We start from the raw sequence: 21393 nt of genomic DNA on the forward strand, positions 1-21393 counted from the left end.
ATATTTGTATTTCCTGTACCATGAGCTCTCTTTTTGTATCTGTCACCATATCTTACAATTGTATTATTAACTTTTTCCTGTAATGGTGGAGAGTTTCTTTACATATTAAGGAGATTAGCTATTTAACTATAATTGGAGGAAATATGTATTTTCCTTTTTCCACCTTTTTAAAATTTTTGGATGAGAACATTTAAGTTCTATCTCTTAGCAAATTTCAGTTATACAGTACAGTGTTATTATACATTAGATCCTAAGACCTTATTCATCTTTTTTTTTTAAAAAGATTTTATTTATTTATTTGACAGAGAGAGACATAGCGAGAGCAGGAACACAAGCAGGGGGAGTGGGAGAGGGAGAAGCAGGCTTCCCGCAGAGCAGGGAGCCCGATGTGGGGTTCGATCCCAGGACCCTGGGATCACGACCTGAGCCGAAGGCAGACGCTTAACGACTGAGCCACCCAGGCGCCCGACCTTATTCATCTTATAGCCAAAAGTTTGTGCCCTTTTATCATATTCTCTCTATTTCCTTCAACCCCCAACCCCCAGCAACCGCTTTCTACTCTGTTTCTGAGTATGACTGTTTTTTTGTTTTGTTTTGTTTTCTTGGGGTTTTTTTTGGTTTGTTTATTTTTTGGTTTTTTTAGATCCCATGTATAAGTGATACCATGTGGTATTTTTCTTTCTCTGTGGCTTATTCCACTTAGCATAATGCCCCCTAGGTTTACCATGTTACTACAAATGACAGGATTTTCTTTTTTTAAAGCCTGGATAATATTTCTGTATATATATCACATTTGTTTGATCCATTCATCTGTTGATTGGCACTTAGGCTGTTTTCATATCTTAGCTATTGTGAATAATGCTGCAATGAATAGAGGAGTATGGATATTTCCAAGATCTGGGTTTTTTTCTTTCAAATATATACCCAGAAGTGTGATTGCTGGATCACATGGCACTTGTTCTACCTTTAATTTCTTCAGTTTCTCTGTACTCTTTTCCATACTGGCTGTACCAGTTTACATTTCCATCAACAGTGCACAAGGATTTCCTTTTCTCCACATCCTCATCAACACTTATTATCTCTTGTCTTTTTGATAATAGCCATCCCAACAGGCGTGAGGTGATATCTCATTGTGATCTTCATTTGCATTTCCCTGATAATTAATTATATTGAGCACCTTTCCATGTATGTGTTGACCATTTGTATGTCATCTTTTAGAAACATATTTTAATTGGTTCTTTGGTTTTGCTCTTGTTATACTTTGCCTATGTTTTCACCATGCCATTTTTTCTATTTTTTATATAATTTTTTATTTGTACATAAAATGTGTCAATTTATATTTACCAGATTTATCTTTCTTTTAAAACATACCAACTTTGAGTTACACTTAGGAAGACCTTCCCCACTCAGAGGTTATAAAAATATTTCCCTCATGTCTTCTGCCATTTTTATGGTTTTATTTTTTATAGTTAAGTATTGATCCATTTGGAATTTATCCTAGTGTGCAATGGAGTATAAGGATCCAACCATAGTTGTTGTTTTTTTTTTTCCAGATCCCAGTTTTCCTAATACCATGTATTGAATGTTCATTTTTCCCCATTGACTTTAAGATGTCATACTTATCATATACTAGATCCCCTAAAACCATCCTTGCTCTCTCCCTTTCTTCTTTAATAGAAAGGTATAGCTCATTCATCATCAATATACGGATTTATCTGTATTTTTCTCATGGCCCTTTTCACTTGTGGTTTTATATTATAGGTATTTTACATCTGTTTTATTTCTCCTACTAAATATTAAGTTCCTCAGGAGCAAAATTCTTACTAACAGTAGTTAGTAAATAAATGCTTTAGGCAAAAGAAGTAAAGAGAGTTGAAAGCTCTTGTGCTACAGGCTGCTGGCCCAGGACAAAATGGTGCCATGTACCCTGTTCCATTCTTTAAAGTATCATCCCTCCACCTGCACTGAGTTAGGAGTAGATATGGCATCTGTCCAATTCCACCAGCAAGAGTGGTGGAACATGGCCAAAAAATCATAGGCCCTGTGTCCCAAGTTTGGATAGCCTCTCATGTCCTATTGTATCATGCAGAGAGATGTCAAAGCCACCCATCTGTGTTCCATTTCTCCCAGGAGAGATCCCAGACCTCTACTCTGATGATGAAGTCGAAAACATCATAAACAATGTGAGGAATGAAGTCAAGAGCCAAGGTCTTGTTGACAACAGAGAGAACTGTTGGAAGTTTTTTATAAATCGGGTCCGACGACAACTGAAGGTATAGAAGGATTTACGGCCCAGGGTAGGCGGACCAGAGATGGTTCTTAAGAGCCTCTGCTGATATTTTGGACACAGCTGCCCTCATTGATTATACTGGGAGTGGGCAGGGAAGGTGGATTGCCCTTCTTCGCCTGAGCAATTTTGCAAGGCTGCCCTTCTCATCTGCTTCAAGGGCAGTAGCCTCCCTCTTGCCTCATGCAGTCCCAGCATTCTTAATTTCTTGGCTAGAAGCCTGGCTAGTGTTGACAGATTTTTTTCTTCCTCTGTTGGATGTGTTTCCCAACTTCCTGGGAAATAAAGAACCCAAAGCCATATCTCTCTGTGAGTATCTCCCTGATACTTTCTTGGTTCTCCCCGCCCTTCTGATTTCTCAGGTGACTCTCTGTTTTTCCCCTGTGGGAAACAAGCTGAGAGTCCGCAGCAGGAAGTTCCCAGCCATTGTGAACTGCACGGCCATCGACTGGTTCCACGAGTGGCCTCGGCAGGCACTGGAGTCCGTCAGCCTCCGCTTCTTACAGAACACAGAAGGCATTGAGGTGAGAGAGCAAAGGAGACACTCTTCAAGTTCCTCTCTACCTCAGGTACAAGGAATTCCATGTCCAGAGTTTTAGGGTTCAAGTTCAGGCTTGGATAGAGTTGTTGGAGCAGAACTTTCCATGTGGTGAGGCCATGAGTAGCGTGGGCCGTCACCTCCAGTCTTCATGTCCAGACAGTCGCTTTGTTTCCCACTCTTTGATTTCAGCCCACAGTCAAGCAGTCAATTAGCAAGTTCATGGCTTTTGTGCACACAAGTGTCAACCAGATGTCTCAGTCTTATCTGAGCAATGAGCAGCGCTACAACTACACAACTCCCAAATCATTCCTGGAGTTCATCAGACTCTACCAGAGCTTGCTGCGCAGAAATGGAGAAGAGCTCAAGTCCAAAATGGAGCGTCTCGAGAATGGGCTGCTGAAGCTTCACAGCACGTCTGCACAGGTGGGTGATGGTCTAATGTTGCTCCTGCCTTCAGAGCACTGAGGGGGAGTGGGAGCGCTCCATTCCAGGGAACTGGATGGATCACAGTCCAGGCCTGAGAATCATGTATGGTTTTCCAGAGGCCTCGGTGTCACCAGAAACTGTTCCAAGAGTTAAGGCTGAGCTCTCCCTGAGGAGGGTCACACTCTCAGCTTCAGGTCTGGTCTGCTCCCAGGTACTGATGATGGAATCCTCTGGAGCACCTCTTCTCTTTTGCTTGTTACCCCTCTCCCCCTCTTCTGCTACCTTCCTTTCCTCTCCAGTCTGCTTCCCTTCCATCTTCAAAACCAAAGAGAAGAATCTATACCAATTTTTCTTTTATTTCTTTGTATTGTCTGTCAAAGCATCATCAGAACCTGATTTCTTAAATCCTATCTCATTTCTTGCATTTTCTTCATATATTCCCAACTGGTTGGCCATCGAAAGAAAGTCCCTGTTGTCCTATCCTTGTAATATTTTTCTACTTACTCTTCCAAAGGGAACATGCCTATCAGACATTGCTGATCCCTTGATGGCCCCCTTCTGTGCCCTGTTTGCCCACAGCAGAGTCAGCTGGTGGTGTGGTTTTCCTGCATTTGCACCATTAAACTCAAATTGTGATCAACTTTAATTCTTGGGCATCCCGTGTTCCTGTAGATATCTAAGCCTTTTGCTTTGTCATCATTACAGAGCTTTGCCTTTGACATAACTGTTGAATTTGCTTCTTCTGACTTGTCCTCTCTCCCCACTTTAGTTTCTTGAATCGTAGATGCAATATGTCTAGAGGATTTCAGCTCATTTATTGGGATGCAGTGAGCCCTTGCAATCTGTTCACATAGAATTTCTTCTGCTTGGGCCATTTTTCTTCTGTTATCTGGTTTCATTCATCTGGTTTGGCCTCTCCTCCAGGAGCAATTTTTGCCAATGGCTTCTCTGTGCCCTGTATCTATTATGTCCTCACTCATTGATCTCATCCTTTTGGCTTTTTTCCCTCTACATTCTAGGAGAGCTTTTCAAGTTTATCTTCAACAATTCTAATTTAATAGTGGGTAACATTGCTTCTGCTTCTTAGGTTTCCAGTGAAGACTCTAATTATGCTATTACATTTTTAATATCCTAACAGCCCTTCCTCACCTCATCCTTTTCTCCTTCCAACACATCCTATTGCTTTTTTTATTTCAGCCTGTTTGCCTGCAACCATGTCATTGACACCATCCTATGATAGCGGACAGCTCTCTTGATGTTTTTTCTAGATCCGATAGTGTGCCATTTTCAGACCCGTGTCCTTCTTCTTAAGTCTCCTAGATTCTTTTCCCTTCCTTGTTCTGTATTTCTACGAAGATCCTTTTTTTATTTTTCTTTATTTACCCACTGGCATGGTGAGATCTGTTCAAACTCAGTGTTTGTCCACATGTGACATGTGACAGTTGTCCATGACACTACTCTGTGTCCATTTGTGCTGTGACCACACCCCTTCCCAGAGCTATAGTTCAGGGCAGATCGAGGGACACAGATCCCAGCCAAAGCCCTAGGTGTTTACCTGGCATGTACCTTTGTTGTAGAAAGGTAGCATCTTCTCTCCCAACACTTTTCAGTACTCTCAATCTCTGAACTTCTAGAAAACAGCATGTGATAGAATCCCAGAATGCAGTCCTATCAGATTATTTTTAACATCTGTTGCTTTTTCCTCTTCCTGTCTCCCCCCACCCCACCCACAGTGCCCTCAGAATACTGTCCCCCCAGCAGCACCTGTTCTCCCTCTGCTCACCTATCCTCTGGAAATTATCAATCACCCCAGGAGAAGACTGGTTATACCTTAGGTGAACCCAACTCTGCCTGCACATGGTTAGTGGAGAAACCTCCCCAGTCCCGGCATCAGTTTTGGTTTCTTCTCCTTCAAAATTCTCTACGTCAACAAGTCATGCTTTCATCTACCAGTTATCTAGAAACCAGGGAGTTACCTTAGATTCCTCCCCTTGTCTCAGTTAAGAATTAACAAATTCTCTACTTTTTAATGTATCTCTTAAATATACCCCTCTTGCTGTCTCCCTGTTTTCAGCACTTTGATTTAGGTGTTTAGGTAACACTTATTACCTTGATTATTTCAACACATTGAACTCCACAGCATCCCCCCCCCATCCTGAACCTGGGTCACCAACAACTTCTTGCATCGCCCATCAGGCCAAATACTTGGTGTTGTCCCTGACTCTTCTCATTTCTCTCTTTCACACACCTTGTGCCCAAACATCAGAAAATCGCTGTTGGCCCTAACTTCAGATATGCCCAGGATCCCACCACTGCGCACCTCCTATGCTGCCACTCCCCTGATCTGGGCCACCGGCGTCTTTAACCCGGGCAACCAGGGTACCTTTCTAGCTCATTTGCCTGCTTCTCCTTTTGCCTCTCTTTGGTCCATCATCAACAGAGTAGCCAGAATGATCCATTCAAAGCATAAGTCAGAGAATGTCACTTTTCTGCCCCAAACCCTGAGATGGCTTCCATTTCCCTCATTAAAATGGCGCCCAGGCTCCTCTCCCACCACACCCTGCAGACTCTCAGACCTCATCTCCTGCTACCCCACACCCACGATATTCCTCTCTCTCTGGCCATGCCGCTGCTTTGCTCTCTCCTCAGACAACACCAGGCCTTTGCACTGGCTGTTTCCTCCCCCTGGATGTTCTTCCCTCTCTCATCCTGTGGCTCACTCCCTCATCTCCTCCTCTTTGCTCAAATGTCACCTTCTCATTGAATCCTACTCTGATGACCCCGTTTTCAGTTGCAACCCCACACCACCGCTGCATCCCTTATTCTGCTCTACTTTATCTTTTCCCCATAGCATTTACCCCCATCCAGCATGTAATATACTTGTTACCTTTCTTTTTTGGTGTCTGTCTCCATCCGTTAGACATAATCTCCGTAAAGACCAGGATCCTCATCTCTTTGGTTCACTGATGTGTCTAAAGCAGCACTTGGACAGAGTGGGCACTCATTAAATATTTGTTGAATGAATGAATGAATGAATGAATGCATAGCATTCTGCTTAGTATCCCCCACTGTATTCTGGAAGTACTATCCAACAGAAATATCCTGCCAGTCATATATGCAAATTAAATTTTCTAGTAGCTGTATCAAAAGAAGTAAAAGGAAATAAGTGAATTTTATTCTAACTGTATATTTTAATTTTACATAATTATATATTTTAAGAGTACATTTTATTTAAGCCAACACATCCCAAATCTTATTTTAATAGGTAATCAATGTATAAAAATGTTATCAATGAAGTATTTTTTTTTCTCCAAGTCTTCAAAAACTAGTGTGTGTGGTTATATTTACAGCACATCTCCTGGGGGACAAGCCACATTTTAGGTGCTCATTCACTACATGGGGCTGGTGGCTACCAAACCAGACAACACAGCTCTGGCCCAGCCTCTATCCTGCTATTGGAGGGATCTTTGCTCAGACCATAAGCTTGAGTCTTCTCTTCTGTAGACTTTAAGTTTTAGATACTACATTGCAGATTCTCTGAACTTCTCTAGAACTTTCAAACTGTATCCTTGCCCATGTGCCACCCTTTCTTCCTCCCATCTACCCCCTTGCAACCCTGGCATCCAGTACTTCCAAATGGTTGTAGTTGCCCCAAATCTCCATAGCTAGTTCACGTCTCCGTGTCTTTACGTGCACCCCCACCCCTTGTCAGCTTGTCACTGTCGATGCCTACACAGTTTGCTACCCCCTGCTCCCAGAAGCCCTTTTTAAGCTCTGAGCAGTTGTGCCTTCCAATCTTTGTGGTTCCATCCCTGAACTGTGTTTCTCCTCTTGTGTATTTCATGCTATACCGTCAGCAATCATATAAGCGCGGAAACCAAGATTCATTGGCACATAGTAAATGTTCTATAATTGTGTAGATAAAGGGACATATGGGTAGATGACAGATGGCCAGGCAACCAACCAAATGAGCACGTTCTAAAGTCACCTATAAGCTCAGAGTGGGGGTGGAGGACAGGTCCCCCAATACTGTGTACATGGTGTGTATTTCATACTAATGGATGGTTATAAGGATGATTCTTCTTGTAAAAATGGTATCAACTTGGCTTCCTAACTCTGTTAAAAAACCCTTCCTCTGAAATTGTTCCTTGGGTAGAAAAAGCCCTAAGTATATCATCATAATCTTGGTATAAGGGTAATGATTTGAATTATGTGGTATCACTATCCTACTACCCACTTAGGACAGTTTTTGCGATTCATAATCTAGTGGGAGTGGGCTAAATGAATATCACAACTCTGGCTCAGAGGGACTCCAAATTTCTTTAGCAACAATAGCAGTATTAGGAGTAATAATTATACTGGTAAGAGTGATAATAATTAATAATTATATAATCATCTAAAGTTGATAAATTTTAAACAATTTCATGCTTAGCCTCAAGTGGTCATAAAGGTAACTTTATTTTTCTATAACTGAATTTAACTTAGCTACAGATCCATGTTTTTCATTTAAGAGTAGAAAGTTCTTCTTTTTAATAAAGATTATTTGAGAAAGAGAGAGAGAGTGCATGGGTGGGGGTGAGGGGCAGAGAGAGAGGGGAAGCAGACTCCCCACTGAGCATGGAGCCCAGCACAGAGCTCAGTCCCATGACCCTGAGATCACGACCTGAGCCAAAACCAAGACCTGGACACTCAACCGACTGAGCCACCCAGGTGCCCCAAGAGTAGAGAGTTCTTAATCTTGCATTTCAGGTTGCCTTGGTCACTTCAAGTTAAAAACTCAGTCTCTGGAGGGCAGTCAGTTCAGAGTCTAACTCTACCTCGGGGCTGTTCCCCTGTGAAGGGTCATTTGCTCCTTCCCATCTGGGTGGTGGTGGTGGTGGTGGTGGTTTCAAGAGGCAGCTGGTGAAGTCACATGGGTCTTTGCGCAGCATCAACTGTGTTTGCTCCTGCTTCAGATAAGAGCTTCACAGCTGGCGTCCCTTCTGTTCTGTTCCTTCTCTTGGCACAGTCAGAACTCCCAACTCTGACTTGGGGTCTCACTCTGTCACCTCCTGGCATCTTCAGAACCTACTGTCATCCTCGCTCTGTATCTGGCTCAGGGGTACTCATGAAGAAGAGGGGCTGTTGGATTGAAGAAATGTTCAAAAAGGCCTATAGGTTGTTACCAATTCCCTGCATATAAGATTTACTCCTCAAGTCTGTCTGTCTGGAGACTCTTAAATTCAATTTATCCTGGGGTTTCAAATAATCTCAGGCTACCAAATTTACCTGAAGTTGACGGTTCAATAATTTACCATGATTATCCATCAGGACTCTTTCGGTTGCAAGTGAAGAAAAAAAAAAAAAAAGAATTCAATTTCACTTAGCATGAAAGAAAGAAAAGAAAAAAGAAAAGGAAAAGACAGGGGAGAGGGAAAAAATTTTTTGAGATTACATGATATATTTATCAGGATCCTTTTGATGGCAGCTGACCAAAATTCAATGGAAGTTGGTTTAGGCAAAACAACAACAAATAAAACCAAGAAAATTCAGAGACAGAGCTGAATTTGGACAGGGCTGGAGCTAGACCCTCACTAAATGTCCCTGTTCAGGCAGGCAGGATTTTCTGCCAAGTTCCTGGATAAATGGTCAGTGGCTCTGATTGGCCTCTTCCGATCATCGGTCTGCCCAGACTTGAACCATTCTCTGTGACTTGGATATTCTCCTTGGCCAAGCGAGGGTCAAAGGACAGCCACTGGAGTTGGCTCCACGCAAACTATGAGGACTTGGGAAGGGAGCGTTCCCCAAAGGAAATTCAAACTCTGTTTCCAGAACAGGGACGAGAAGTTTTTATTAGGCAGGCAACCATGGATCTACTACAGATGGGAAACCTCTCATCTAAGAGGAGAGTCTTTGTGAAGTGTTGAATTCATATGAGAACATGGTGGGTGACCAGAGGGACTCAGAGGAACAAGGAAAATATCTCTGGGCTGCCAGCCTTCTGCAGAGTAGGGATTGCTGTGGATTATACCAGGTTCTCTTTCCTCCTTCTGTGGCTCTGAGGAGAAGGGCCTGGGAAGCTTAGCCTTTCTCTTTAGCACCATGTTCCTGATCCTTGAAGAAGGGAGGGTCTCTCACCACCAGCCTATTGTCATCCCACTCAGTTGACAACCCCTGCCCCCCATGAACATTCTTGGGGCTGGCAAGACTGAGGAGAGGCTCTCTTTGTTGGTTGTGACACTGTCCTTCCTGATCCTCCTATCCGGGGGTGGGGATGGGTGTCTAAAGAGGAAGAGAGCCAAAGAGGGGCTCAATGCTTTGAATAAAGGAAAAGAGAAGAGGAAATTTTAACATGACCTATTTCAACATCCCATTCTATTGCAGAAGAGCCATAAAATGAGCCTGACTGACGCCTTCTCTTTAGCTTGGTGGGGAGCAGCCTCATTCTGACCGGCGGGACCCTCACGTCACAGCTTAAGAGCCATAAAGCTCCCGTTCACAGTGCTGGTGATTATTTACCTTGGACCCGAGGTCATCAGCCCTATCTGCAGTCAGCAATACAAACAAACAAACAAATAACAACAGGAAGAAAAAAACACACCACACCAATTTTCTCAAATCTCCCAAGGTTTAAAAAGGAACAAAAAGTTACTGGTGTGTTTGCTGACTGTGGTGATTATGTGGTTCAATCATTTTGATTTACAATTGCATCTTTGTCCTTGTAGAAATAAGTCCCTGCAGCTGAACAACGGGAGATAGAAGTGGATTAACCTTCTAGCATGGGCATATAAGACTCGTTCTAGGGAGCAGGCCTTCATTTGAGGTTAACAAAAAGTCTCCAGTTCCATGAATACACAAAATTAAAGAGCATTCTCTCCTCCTGCGGCCCCCCCCCGCCCCCACTTTCCTTTTCTTTTCTTTTGATCTGCCATGGAAAGGGAATTATCGGCAGCGTCTAAGCCTCTGTTTTATTTTTCCCCTTCTGCATTTTGCATCATAAAGCATTCGAATCTGCTTGGCATGTTCCAGGAGCTCTGAAGTAATCTTCGGTTGTTGCATGGAAGTGGACTGCAGGAAAATGAGAGACAGGAGGTCATCCTGCAATGTAAAGTTTATGGGCCGTATTGCAAAGACAAATGGCTTTTTTACTTCCCAGAAAGAAACAGATCTGAGGAGGCTTCTCTTTGCGTGTGAAAGGGCCATAAACCAGGCCAGTGACTCTCAGACCCAGAGGTGGGCATCTGCATCACCCCGAGGGCCTATGAAAACACAGATCGCCAGGCCCACCTCCAGAATTCCTGATTCAGTAGATCTGGAGTGGGCCCGAGAGTTTACATTTCTAGCAAGTACCCAGGGGATGCTGTTGCTGGGGCTGCTGGTCCCGGGACCACACTCTGAGAAGCTGCACACTCCACTGAACTGAATGTACAGAGCAAACCATTCCTCCTTCTCCAGCGGATCAGAGAAATAGACGGTTTCCTACATAGTGATGTTCCCAATACTTCATTATTTCCTCCAAAGTGCGTATGAATCTAGAGTCTGGATGGAGAGCCCCACTGGATTCTGGTCTGGGCCACTGGAATTCTCTCTGCTGTCCAGCTGTAACCTGGTCATCTCTCTCATAAGGATTGTGGGAATAAACTAAGACCAACCTAGTAAGAAGCTAATGCTCTCTCTTCAGAGCTCGCTCTAGCAAGGGGGTCAGCCACCCAGCACCTGGGTTTTGGCAGAGACTCAAAGGCAGGCAGAGGTGTGGGGAGAGCTTCACGGTGAGAAGCAACGAAAGGCGTCAGGTGTGTCCCAGTGGAGGCTGGTGGCCTGCAGAAGCTGGTGGTGGGCGCAGGATTGGGCATCCTATGTGATCAGTTAGGGGAGTATGTTTGACCTTCTCTGGTGGGTCCTAAGTGGAAAGCAGGGACAAAAATTAAGGAAGGTGTCCACTATTAATCACATTCTGGCCATTTGGGGCCGATTGTTACTGAGGTTATTTATTGTTTGTCTTCCTGGATTGTTGCGGAGACGGGAGTCTGACTTCCTACAAGACTGACTGACTTACAGCAGGCTGGCTTCCTGAGCTAGTGATGGTACATAATGGGTCGGTCTCCTGGGCACCAGGAGGGTTATAGTTGTGGGTCAGAGTTCTACTTTTATATATGGTCTGGCCACTGTCTGGTCACACATTCAGTCTCTCCGGATACACAGTAGATACTCGCTTTTTATCATTTGCTAAATTCTTGGCATACCTCACGTTGGCCGATGTCCATTAAATAATGACCGATTTTTAGGACATGCCCACTTGTGTGGAAAGTATTACTTGAGGCACGCGGAGTTTTATAAGACACGGGCACCGATGTCCCTGAGAAGCAGCCTAAGTCACGTGGGCATCAAGGAGAAAGAAAGGTCAGGATGTGTGTTGCTTAGGCTCTTCTACCACATTTACTGGAAAGGGAGGAGGAAGAGGGAGTCCAGGGTCCCTCTCCTCTCCCGGCTCAGGGCACTTGGCCCCAGAGGAGAGCTCAGCTTTGCACCTTCCTTCACATCAGGAGTTGGCATTTTTCCCTGGGGGGTCAGATCCCCGGGCCTCCCCCGTCCAAATTCTTGTTGCTCCCCATAAACCCGGGGCTTCTCTGCTGCAGGTGGATGGGCTGAAAGCCAAACTGGCCGCCCAGGAAGGGGAGCTGAGGCAGAAGAATGAAGATGCGGACAAGCTGATTCAGGTGGTTGGCATAGAGACGGACAAGGTGAGCAGAGAGAAGGCCATGGCGGACGAGGAGGAGCGGAGGGTGGCCCTCATCATGCTCGAGGTGAAGCAGAAGCAGAAGGACTGTGAGGAGGACCTGGCTAAGGCGGAGCCGGCGCTCACGGCAGCCCAGGCGGCTCTCAACACCCTCAATAAGGTAGGAGGATGGTCTGTCCCATCTGCTTACCCCTCCCCGCCCAGGGGTGGGGGGGAGGGGAGCGGCTCCAGTGACCCAGACAGCGCGCTACCCTGGCGTCCCAAAGAGATCCAAGGGCAAAGTTGGAGGGTTTAGGGATCCAGCTGTCACTGGCTTATTCATTCAGGAAACACTCATTTATTTTATTTTTTAAAGAATTTTTCTGTATTATTTATTTGAGAGACAGAGAACAAGCATGAACAGGGGGGAGGGGCAGAGGGAAAAGCAGACTCCCCACTGAGCAGGGAGCCCGATACGGGGCTCGATCCCAGGACCCCGGGATCATGACCTGAGCTGAAGGCAGACACTTAACGACTGGGCCACCCAGGCGCCCCCAAACATTCATTGAAACTGACAACATACCGACCGATGCAATCCCAGGGTTGTGAGTCTTAGAACCAACCAGAACAGGAGATGCCGACTAGTCCGACCCTCCACTCCACAGAGAACAAAGCAAGGACCCTGAGAGGAGAACTGACTTGCCCAGAGTCACTCCATATTAGAGCCAGACTTCAACTCACACCCTCAGAATCCAAGTCCAGAGACCTCCCAGCTGTGTACCCCATGGTCATTTCACCCATTACAAGCGACAGGACACATGAGCCTTATAAAGCCCTGAGAAAATACTTAAGATAGGAGACGAAAACACAAGTTAGCTCCAAAATATGAAAAAAAAAAAAAAAAAAACCTAGGTAATCAAAATTAGCAAATATTCAAACGTCAACGACATGTAACTGTGTGTCCATTAAATTCAACTCCTATACGTAACCATTTGGTAGACGAAGCGTGACTTCTGAGATGTATTCACGAGGTACTTTTATTTAGGTTCCCTGGAGATGTACTCCATGTATGTGTGTCCTGGAGGGGGGGTGGTCAGCTACTTCTTCCTTCTATTTTTCACCATTAAGCTGCTTTCCCATTTGGATAACCGTGGCTGAGAGGCAAGGGCAGAAAGGAAGAGCAGGGGGCAGACAGACTCTGGTCATGAGCAGCAGATGTCAGAGGGGGACCAAAAAGCTGACCCTTTCTCTGTTGGGATGCTCACGTGGAGATCCTCTGCCCAGTCATCGGGGTCTCCCCCCTGCAGGGTGCTTTCTCTTCCGTTCACTTGGACCCCTTGGCCCATGCTGGTTCTGCCAACACATCCCCCCTTGAAGGCAGAGCATGGGGGACTCAGGAGCAGGTCTCACGAAAAATTCTCTCTGCCTCTGCTTTGACACCCTCAGGGCGGGTGAGGCATTTGAGAGGCAGACACACCGGCCTTCTGAAACCTCCATCTCCCGCCTCACTTTGGCATCTGGCAGTTTCCGGCCTGGGCAAATCTAAAAAGGAATTAGGAACTCTGTAGAATCCTGTGACATATAATTCCATGTAAATTGTAATTTGAGAGATAAGTGCATTCTAGGATTTTTTACGAAGGATTCTAGGATTATGCATTCCAGGATTTTTTATTTTTTATGCCCTAAAGGTTAAGGCCTCGAAGGCCCTAAACAGACCCCCACCCTATATCAGGAGAAAACACCAGAGTCTCTACTGGGAACCTGGGTACCGTGGGGGTGGACCAGGAATTGGAGGGGTAGCCTGGTTACACTCCCACCTCTCAGCCTGAACCTGGTAGCTTCTCCCAGCCCCTCACAGCGGCACCCACTTCCATCTGCAGGCCTCTGATGAGCCTGTACCCCTCCCCGCCGCCACCTCTCCTCCTGCCCCCATCCTACCCATATTTCAAGCTCAGACTTACAATTCTAGATCCGTCTCGCCCTTTTCTGATTCCCCCAGCACGAACCACGAGACGACTTCTTTGACGCACACACGTGAAGTGTTTGCTGACCGTGTCCTGCTAATAAGGCAGATCTTTCATAAGATCTTTTGACACAGGGATTACATTTCCTAAAATGAGCTGAGACCAAATCCTGGCTGTGCTGTTCCCTGGGTATGGCTCTGGCTATGATTTTCTCCACTCAGCCTGTTTCCTCGTCTGTGCAAGGGAGGTAATAGTAACGTGGTCCCTGTTAGGTTGTCACAAGGATGAAATGAGATCATGTATGAAAAGAAACTAACAGATGGTAGCCACCCACCTGAGTGACCTTTTTTTTTAAGATTTTATTTATTTATTTGAGAGAAAGAGCAGAGGGAGAGAGAGAAGCAGACTCGCACTAAGCACAGAGCCTGACTCGGGGCTCGATCCCACGACCCCGAGATCATGGCCTGAGCCGAAATCAAGAGTCGGAGGCTTAACCAACTGAGCCACCCAGGTGCTGAGTAATCAAACAGCAGTTTGACCACATCATCCCTCTGTTCCAGAATCTTCCACTGGCTTTCCATCATACTCAGAATAAAATCCACAGTGGCCCATGAGACCCTACCATTGTTCCCCTCTTCTGCTACACCAGTGACTAGTCTTCCTCTTGTCACTCCGACCCCCCACACTGGCCTTGCTGTGTCTCAGACACTCCCAGCACAATCCCACCCAAGGCCTCTGAACGAGCAGTCAGCTCACTGGGAAGTCCTCTTCCCCCAAACCCCCCTGCATCCTGGTTCCTTCTGTCCGGTGTTTGTCCAAAAGTTACTTCCACAGGAAATAAGTAATAAAAGCACTTGTTAATTTCATTAAAAAAAAAACCTCAGGATATACTAGAAAGAAAATATAACCCAAGGTGTACAATATTTATAATCATGTCATATTCATTCTGAACATTAACTAAAAATTTGATATAACCATAATAATTAGGAGGGAAAGGAGGGCAGTAAAAATAGCTAAATATTCACACTCTAAGTAGGAAGTCACTTGCTAACATCTAAAATGAAAAATAGGGGCGCCTGGGTGGCTCAGTCAGTTAAGCATCCGACTCTTGATTTCGGCTCAGGTCATGATCTCAGGGTCCTGAGATCAAGCTCCATGCTCAGCAGGGACTGCTTGGGGTTCTCTCCTTCTCCTTCTCCCTCTGCCCCTCCCCCCTGCTCACGCGCGCACACACTTGTGCCTGCGCATGCGCACTCTCGCTCTCGAATGAATGAATGAATGAATGAATGAATGAATAAATAATGAAACAGCAGCATAGGCATATTCCTTATCAATAAGGAGTAAATTCTAGAAGAAACAGAAAAAATTGTAAGCCATGACTTCTACAGAGCTGAAGTCAGAGTCTACCAGGCATGGGTTTCGTTCTAAGCCTTATGGCCCTATTAGAGTTTGCAAACTCTGTGCATGTATTACACAAAACAGAAAGAAGCTACAATTTCATTGGCTCAAGAGCACAGAGGAGGACATGGCTAACTGGCTGGCCGGGTAGGAACTAGGGAAGAGAATGCCCATGAAGCAAGGACGATAAGGAAGAGCATTTTCCTGGATGGGGCAGGGGTGGAGAAAACCATCTCAGAAAGGAGCGATGTTTGCAGAGACACAGATGCATGGGGAGGGGGGTGTGGAGTGTGTGAGCCATGGTGCACGAGTGGGCGCCTCAGGAAGTGAGGTGATGATGAGTCTCTGAAGGTGGGTTGGCCAAGATCATTAGCAGCCCACGGCATCACTAAGAAGTTGAACTGTGTGGGCGCCTGGGTGGCTCAGTTGGTTAAGCAACTGCCTTCGGCTCAGGTCATGATCCTGGAGTCCCGGGATCGAGTCCCGCATCAGGCTACCTGCTCAGCAGGGAGTCTGCTTCTCCCTCTCCCGCTCCCCCCTCTTGTGCTCTTTCTCTCTCTCACTCTCTCTCTCAAATAAATAAAATCTTTAAAAAAAAAAAAAAAGAAGTTGAACTGTGGACCAGGGTTTACAGTCTACGGGTTGCAGAATGCATTTATGGGGTCTCAGACAGCATTTTTTTTTAATTGAAGTATAATTGACATATAACGATATTCCTATCAGGTGTATGACATAATAATTCAGTGTTTGTATATATTGTGAAATGGTCACCATAGTAAGTCTAGTTAATATCCATCACCACACACAGTTATAGATTTCTGTGTGTGTGATGAGAACTTTTATGATTTCCTCTCTTTTCAAATCTACGGCACAGTATCATTAGCTATAGTCACCCTGCTATCCAGATATCCCCAGGACTTATTTCTCTTACAACAGGAAGCTGTACCTTTTGACCCCCTCTGCACATCTTGCCCTCCGCACCCCCCCTCCCCACCCCCACCCTCCATCACCCCACTTGGTGAAGTGGAATGGATCAGCCTGTACCAAGTGTGATGAGGGCGTTACTGCTTCATGGACCCAAGGACCCCTAGAGTATCCTTAAACTCTCCGTGTTCACAGAACTCTGGTATTTCATGACCACTTCCCTGTTTTCTCATCGTTTTCAAACTTAGCAATAAATCTGTAGTTAATACATAAAGAACACCTGTAAATCAGAGCCTGGTGGTAAGTCTCTGCACGTTTTGAGGCTCTGCTTTGGCAGTTTTATTTCACTTTTATAGCTAAACTGAAATAAATCCAGTGTAACTTTTCCTGCCTTAGTGGAGGAATGGTTTTGTTTGTAATTTCATGGCCTTTTCCGCCCCCCTACAAAGTTACTTAGAATTTTCTCTTTGTTGCCTATGTATTTTTTACAGTGAACTCATTTTTTTATTATACAAGTAACATATAATGACATTTTCATTATTAAAAACTATTCGTCCGGCCCCTGGGTGGCTCAGTCGGTTAAGCGTCTCTTAGTTTCAGCTCAAGGTCATGAGCTCGGGGTCCTGGGATCGAGCCCTGCATCGTGCTCAAAGCAGAGTCCCTAGCATCTGACTTTTAATATTAGCAAGTACCATAAAAAACAGATTTTATAATACTTTGGAAAATTCTAGAGTTTCCAAGTTGAATGGACTTCTTTCCGACAGGACCTCTTAAGGCCTATGTTATGTGGTTAAGCCTGGTACTAAAAGTGATAGCGATAGCATGAGAAAATAAAACCTCAGATGAACCTAACTTATGAACAGTGATGTAAGACACCTATAAAAAATACTAGTAAATCAGATTTACTATGCCACCAACTGGCGAGTTTTCCCTATATGAGATTATGCATGTAACCATACCCAACCCCCTAGTCAGAGATGAAAAGCTTCATCGTCATTTTAGGAGATGTCAAAATGGGACTTAACACAATTCAGCATCCGTTCCTTATTAAAACTCTCAGTAAAGTAGGAATACAAGGCTATTTGGATATTAAGCTAACAGATGGCAATCAATCCCAATCCAAGGACAAAACATCCTATCCAATGGTAGAACATTAAAAGCGCTCCGATTAAGATAGAAAAAGCATAATAATGATCCCTGTCACCATTATAAAAAAAAAGTTGTCCTAGAATTTCTAGCCAACGCAATAATAACTGAAAAATAATCATCATGTAAATGTTATAAAATACCTGTTATAAAAAATAATAATAGGGAAGAGTTAAGGGCCCATCACAAAATAATTTACAAAAATGTATAGCTTTCTTAATATCAACAGGAGCCAGTTGGAAAATATGATATTTGAAAAGGGCAATCAAAGCACAAGATACAAATAAGCGAATATAAATTTGTTGAAACAATGTGAAGAAAACTGCACATCTTTGCTGAAGAACATAAAATAAGATATGAATAGACAAATACATATACCAAGTCTGTGTATGGGAAGATTCAGTATTACAAGGATGTCTGCTACTTCTCAAATAATTTAAAAGTTAAATGTAAATCTCAATTACCTCCAGTTTGATTTTTGGTTTACTTGTGTCTAATGTCTTTAAGTTCATATCATTTAAGCAGCTGTTAAAGATTTAATAACCTAAATGTCCAGCAATATGGAGTTGGTGAAGTAAATTGCAGCTCATCTAAATGAGAGAAAACTGCATACTTTATTTAAAATCATGTCTTACAAAAACAACGACCCTGAAAACTTCAGATATAATTTTCAGTGAAAATCAGATTCAAAAAGTAGTATAACAGTGATTGATATGTGTGTATTTGTGTGTATATGTCCACGTGTATGTACACGAATGAGCCAGGTAGATATTTGTTCCCCTGTATATTCCTCTTCATGTATATACTCATTGTCTTTCTTCTCTGTGTCTTTTAGTCTCTATGTCATCTATGTGTGTGTATATGACGTGTATATGTGTGACGGGTAGGGGTACGTGTGTGTAAACATGACGGATATGTGTACATGTGATGTGTGTTTATGTGATGACATATATGTGAATTATGTACATATGTGTAGTGTGACATGAGGTGTGCATACATACGATCTGTGTACATGACGTGTATCAGCATGTGTGACACGTGTCTGACGTGTATATATGTGATGCACATATGTGTGCGTGTGACACGTGTGTATACACGTGTGTGTATGACATACAGGAATGTGTTTATGATATGTAGTTGTGAATACATACGACGTGTGTATATATATGACACAGAGGGGTATATGTAACATTTATCTCTGGGTAGGAAAATTACGAGTGATTCCTGCTTTCACCTTTACCTTTGCTAAATATTTCATAATAAACATTCTTTTAATAAAAGGACAGCGTTACCTTATAAAACAGTTAGCAATAAGAAATAAAATAATGAAAGAACTAAAAAAAAATCACAAGTTCAGATCGATTTTAATATATGTGAAAGACCCTTCTGAACAGAAAAACAAAGGATGGTATCATGGTATCGTCTGGAAAAGGATTATTAAATTTGGCTCCATAAAAACTAAATTTTATATACCACAGAATATTATAAACAAGATTTTTTAATTTAAAAAGAAAGGAGTTAATACCCTTAGTATGTAAGAACTCTTATAAACTGGGCTGGAAATCCACCATTTGTCTCCCCTGGCCCTTCCCCATTCTATTTTCTCCATGACCTGGGAGGCTGGCTTGGGTGACCTCAGACACTTTCCCTTGCCCTCCCTCCCCCTCCCTCCCTCTCCCCTCCCACTCTGTCCCTCCCTCCCTCCCTGCCTCCCTTTCCCTCCTTCTCTCTCTCTCTTACCCTCTCTCTCACTCTTCTTCTCCTTCCCTCTCTTCTCTCTGGCTCGGTTCTTCCAACCACAGTTTCCAGGGGTGGAAACAGAGCCACCCCAGCCCCACCCAGCCCAACTGCTACCAGCCCAGGGTAAGGCACTCTCTCTTTATAAAGAGTTCCCCTTAAATTAGCCAGGATGTTATATCATCTTTTTGGCCTGCAGGGACGCTGACTAATACAGTAATCAAAAATAAAAAGATAACAGCCCAGTAGAAACGTAGGCAAAGGTCAATACCCAATTCACAAAACAAGAAACTCAAATTGCTTAAAAACATGAAAAAAATATAGTATCACTAGTAAATATGTATATGCACATATATGCACATATATGAATGAAACCAATATTATCCCATTTTCAGCCTGTCAAATTGAAAAAACAAATTTTCTTTTTAATGTGACCAATGCTGAGTGGGAGCAAACGTAAACTTTCTCCAACACTGAGAGCTGGAATTGGAATTTCTGGGGAAGCTGATAGTGTATACAAAGAACACCAAATATGTGCCCTGCCCTTTGACCCAGCAAATCCACTCCCAAAGAGCTAATCTAAGCTTTTCACGGAGATCTATGTGAAGAATGTCCCGCAAAGCATTATCCACGTGGTTAATTTGTGGAAAGGTTTCCAGAAATTGAATGTTTGACATCAAATTCTGTTTGAGAAGAATACAAGTGACATTCTCTCATGCCTCTTTTTTTTTTAATTTTTTATTAACGTATAATGTATTATTTGTTTCAGGGGTACAGGTCTGTGTCTCATGCCTTTTTTTAAAACTTCTGCCTACGCTAGCTCCAACATATGTCCCAAACCCGGTCACCTGCCACCATCTCTGCTGTTGAGAGTCCCGGCCCCAGGCTGGCTCAGTCTCCTCCCTGAACAACTGTGTAGCCTGCCCTGCCACAGTGGGGCCAGCCGCAAAAAGCTCTCAGAGCAAAACCACATCATTTCACTCCTTGCCCAAAACCCTCCAGGGGCTTCCCCTTGGACGTTAGAATGATATCAAACCGTCCCCTGTGGCTCTGGATCCTCCCTGGAGCTCTGATCCTGACCGGCTCTCCTGCCCCACCTCTACCACCCTCCCAACCCCACTCTACAGAGAAGGAGAAATTGGAGTAAAAACTTGGAGAAGAGCGAATGCATCAGGCAACAGGGAGAGCAAGAGCCTGATGGCAGGAGTGGGGTGCAGAAACCAAGCACGCCTGCTCTTGGCTCACTCAAATTCCCGTCTACCTTCTGAGAACTGTTTCTTCCATCCTGTGTTCCTCTTAGGAGAACCATATCGGCCTGCCCTGCTGTGACTGGCGACAGGAGCCCCACCTAACTAAGCAAGATCATTTCCCAGGACAATTTTTTAAAGATTGATTGATTTAGAGCATGCAAGCGGGGAGTGGGGAGGGGCAAAGGGAGAGGGAGAGAGAGAATCTCAAGCGGCCTCCCCACTGAGCAAGGAGCCCGACACAGGGTTCAATCCCAGGACCCTGAGATCATGACCTGAGCTGCAACCAAGGGTCGGCCACTTAACCAACGGAGCCACCCAGGCGCCCCCTCCCAGGACATTTTTATTTCCACTTGCACTGGAGAAAAAGTCTCCTCCCCTTCTGGTTGCAAAGTGATGGCTGTGACCTTTAGCTGCCGACCCCCATTCATTCCAGGTGATTGTTGGACACCCATGTTGATGAGCACCTGCTGCATGCTGGTTTCTGTTCTAGGCACGGGGGTGACAGTGGTTAACAAGACTGATGAGGTCCCTGTTTCAGATGAGGATATGGAAATTCAATAAGGAAAAAGTTGGTGATCATTTCTGATGGCCCCGAGTTCTCTGCAGATCATCAGCATGCTGATAGAAAATGATGAGAAGGGGAAGCTGATGAGAAAGTCTTTCTGAGTGGGTAACGTCTGAATTCTGAATTTAGATCTTGATGAATGAGAAGGGATGAGCCATGCAAATAGCTTAGCAAGAAGTGTCCCAGGCAGGGGTCCTGAGGTGGGGACGAGCTTGCAATCAATGCACTGGAAGGAGGTGACCGTGGCTAGAGCTCAGGGACAGACAGAGACAATGGCACAAGCTGAGGGCAGAGGGGTAGGTCGTACGCCTTGCATCACGAGGAAACTGCTGTTCGAAACAAGCATGCGCATGGAGAAGCAGAAACGAGAAGATCCAGAGAGCCCATAGATGCTCAAAACACAGATCCACTCGTCCTTACAGCCAGCTCCCGGCTCAGAAGCAGAAACAAGAGAAGATCC

The 21393-nt window shown here is 44.4% G+C and overlaps 1 protein-coding gene across 1 annotated transcript in view; it reads left to right on the plus strand.

Annotated features, from left to right (window-relative positions):
- Positions 1–21393, plus strand: part of DNAH9 (dynein axonemal heavy chain 9) — a 357089-nt gene that overhangs the window by 221138 nt on the left and 114558 nt on the right. Inside the window, 4 exon segments of the mRNA XM_021694498.1 lie at positions 2131–2273; positions 2650–2811; positions 3018–3251; positions 11870–12130. Coding sequence (XP_021550173.1) covers positions 2131–2273; positions 2650–2811; positions 3018–3251; positions 11870–12130 — 800 coding nt within the window.

The sequence above is a fragment of the Neomonachus schauinslandi genome, chromosome 15, assembly GCF_002201575.2.
Source record: "Neomonachus schauinslandi chromosome 15, ASM220157v2, whole genome shotgun sequence".
Classification (NCBI taxonomy): domain Eukaryota; kingdom Metazoa; phylum Chordata; class Mammalia; order Carnivora; family Phocidae; genus Neomonachus; species Neomonachus schauinslandi.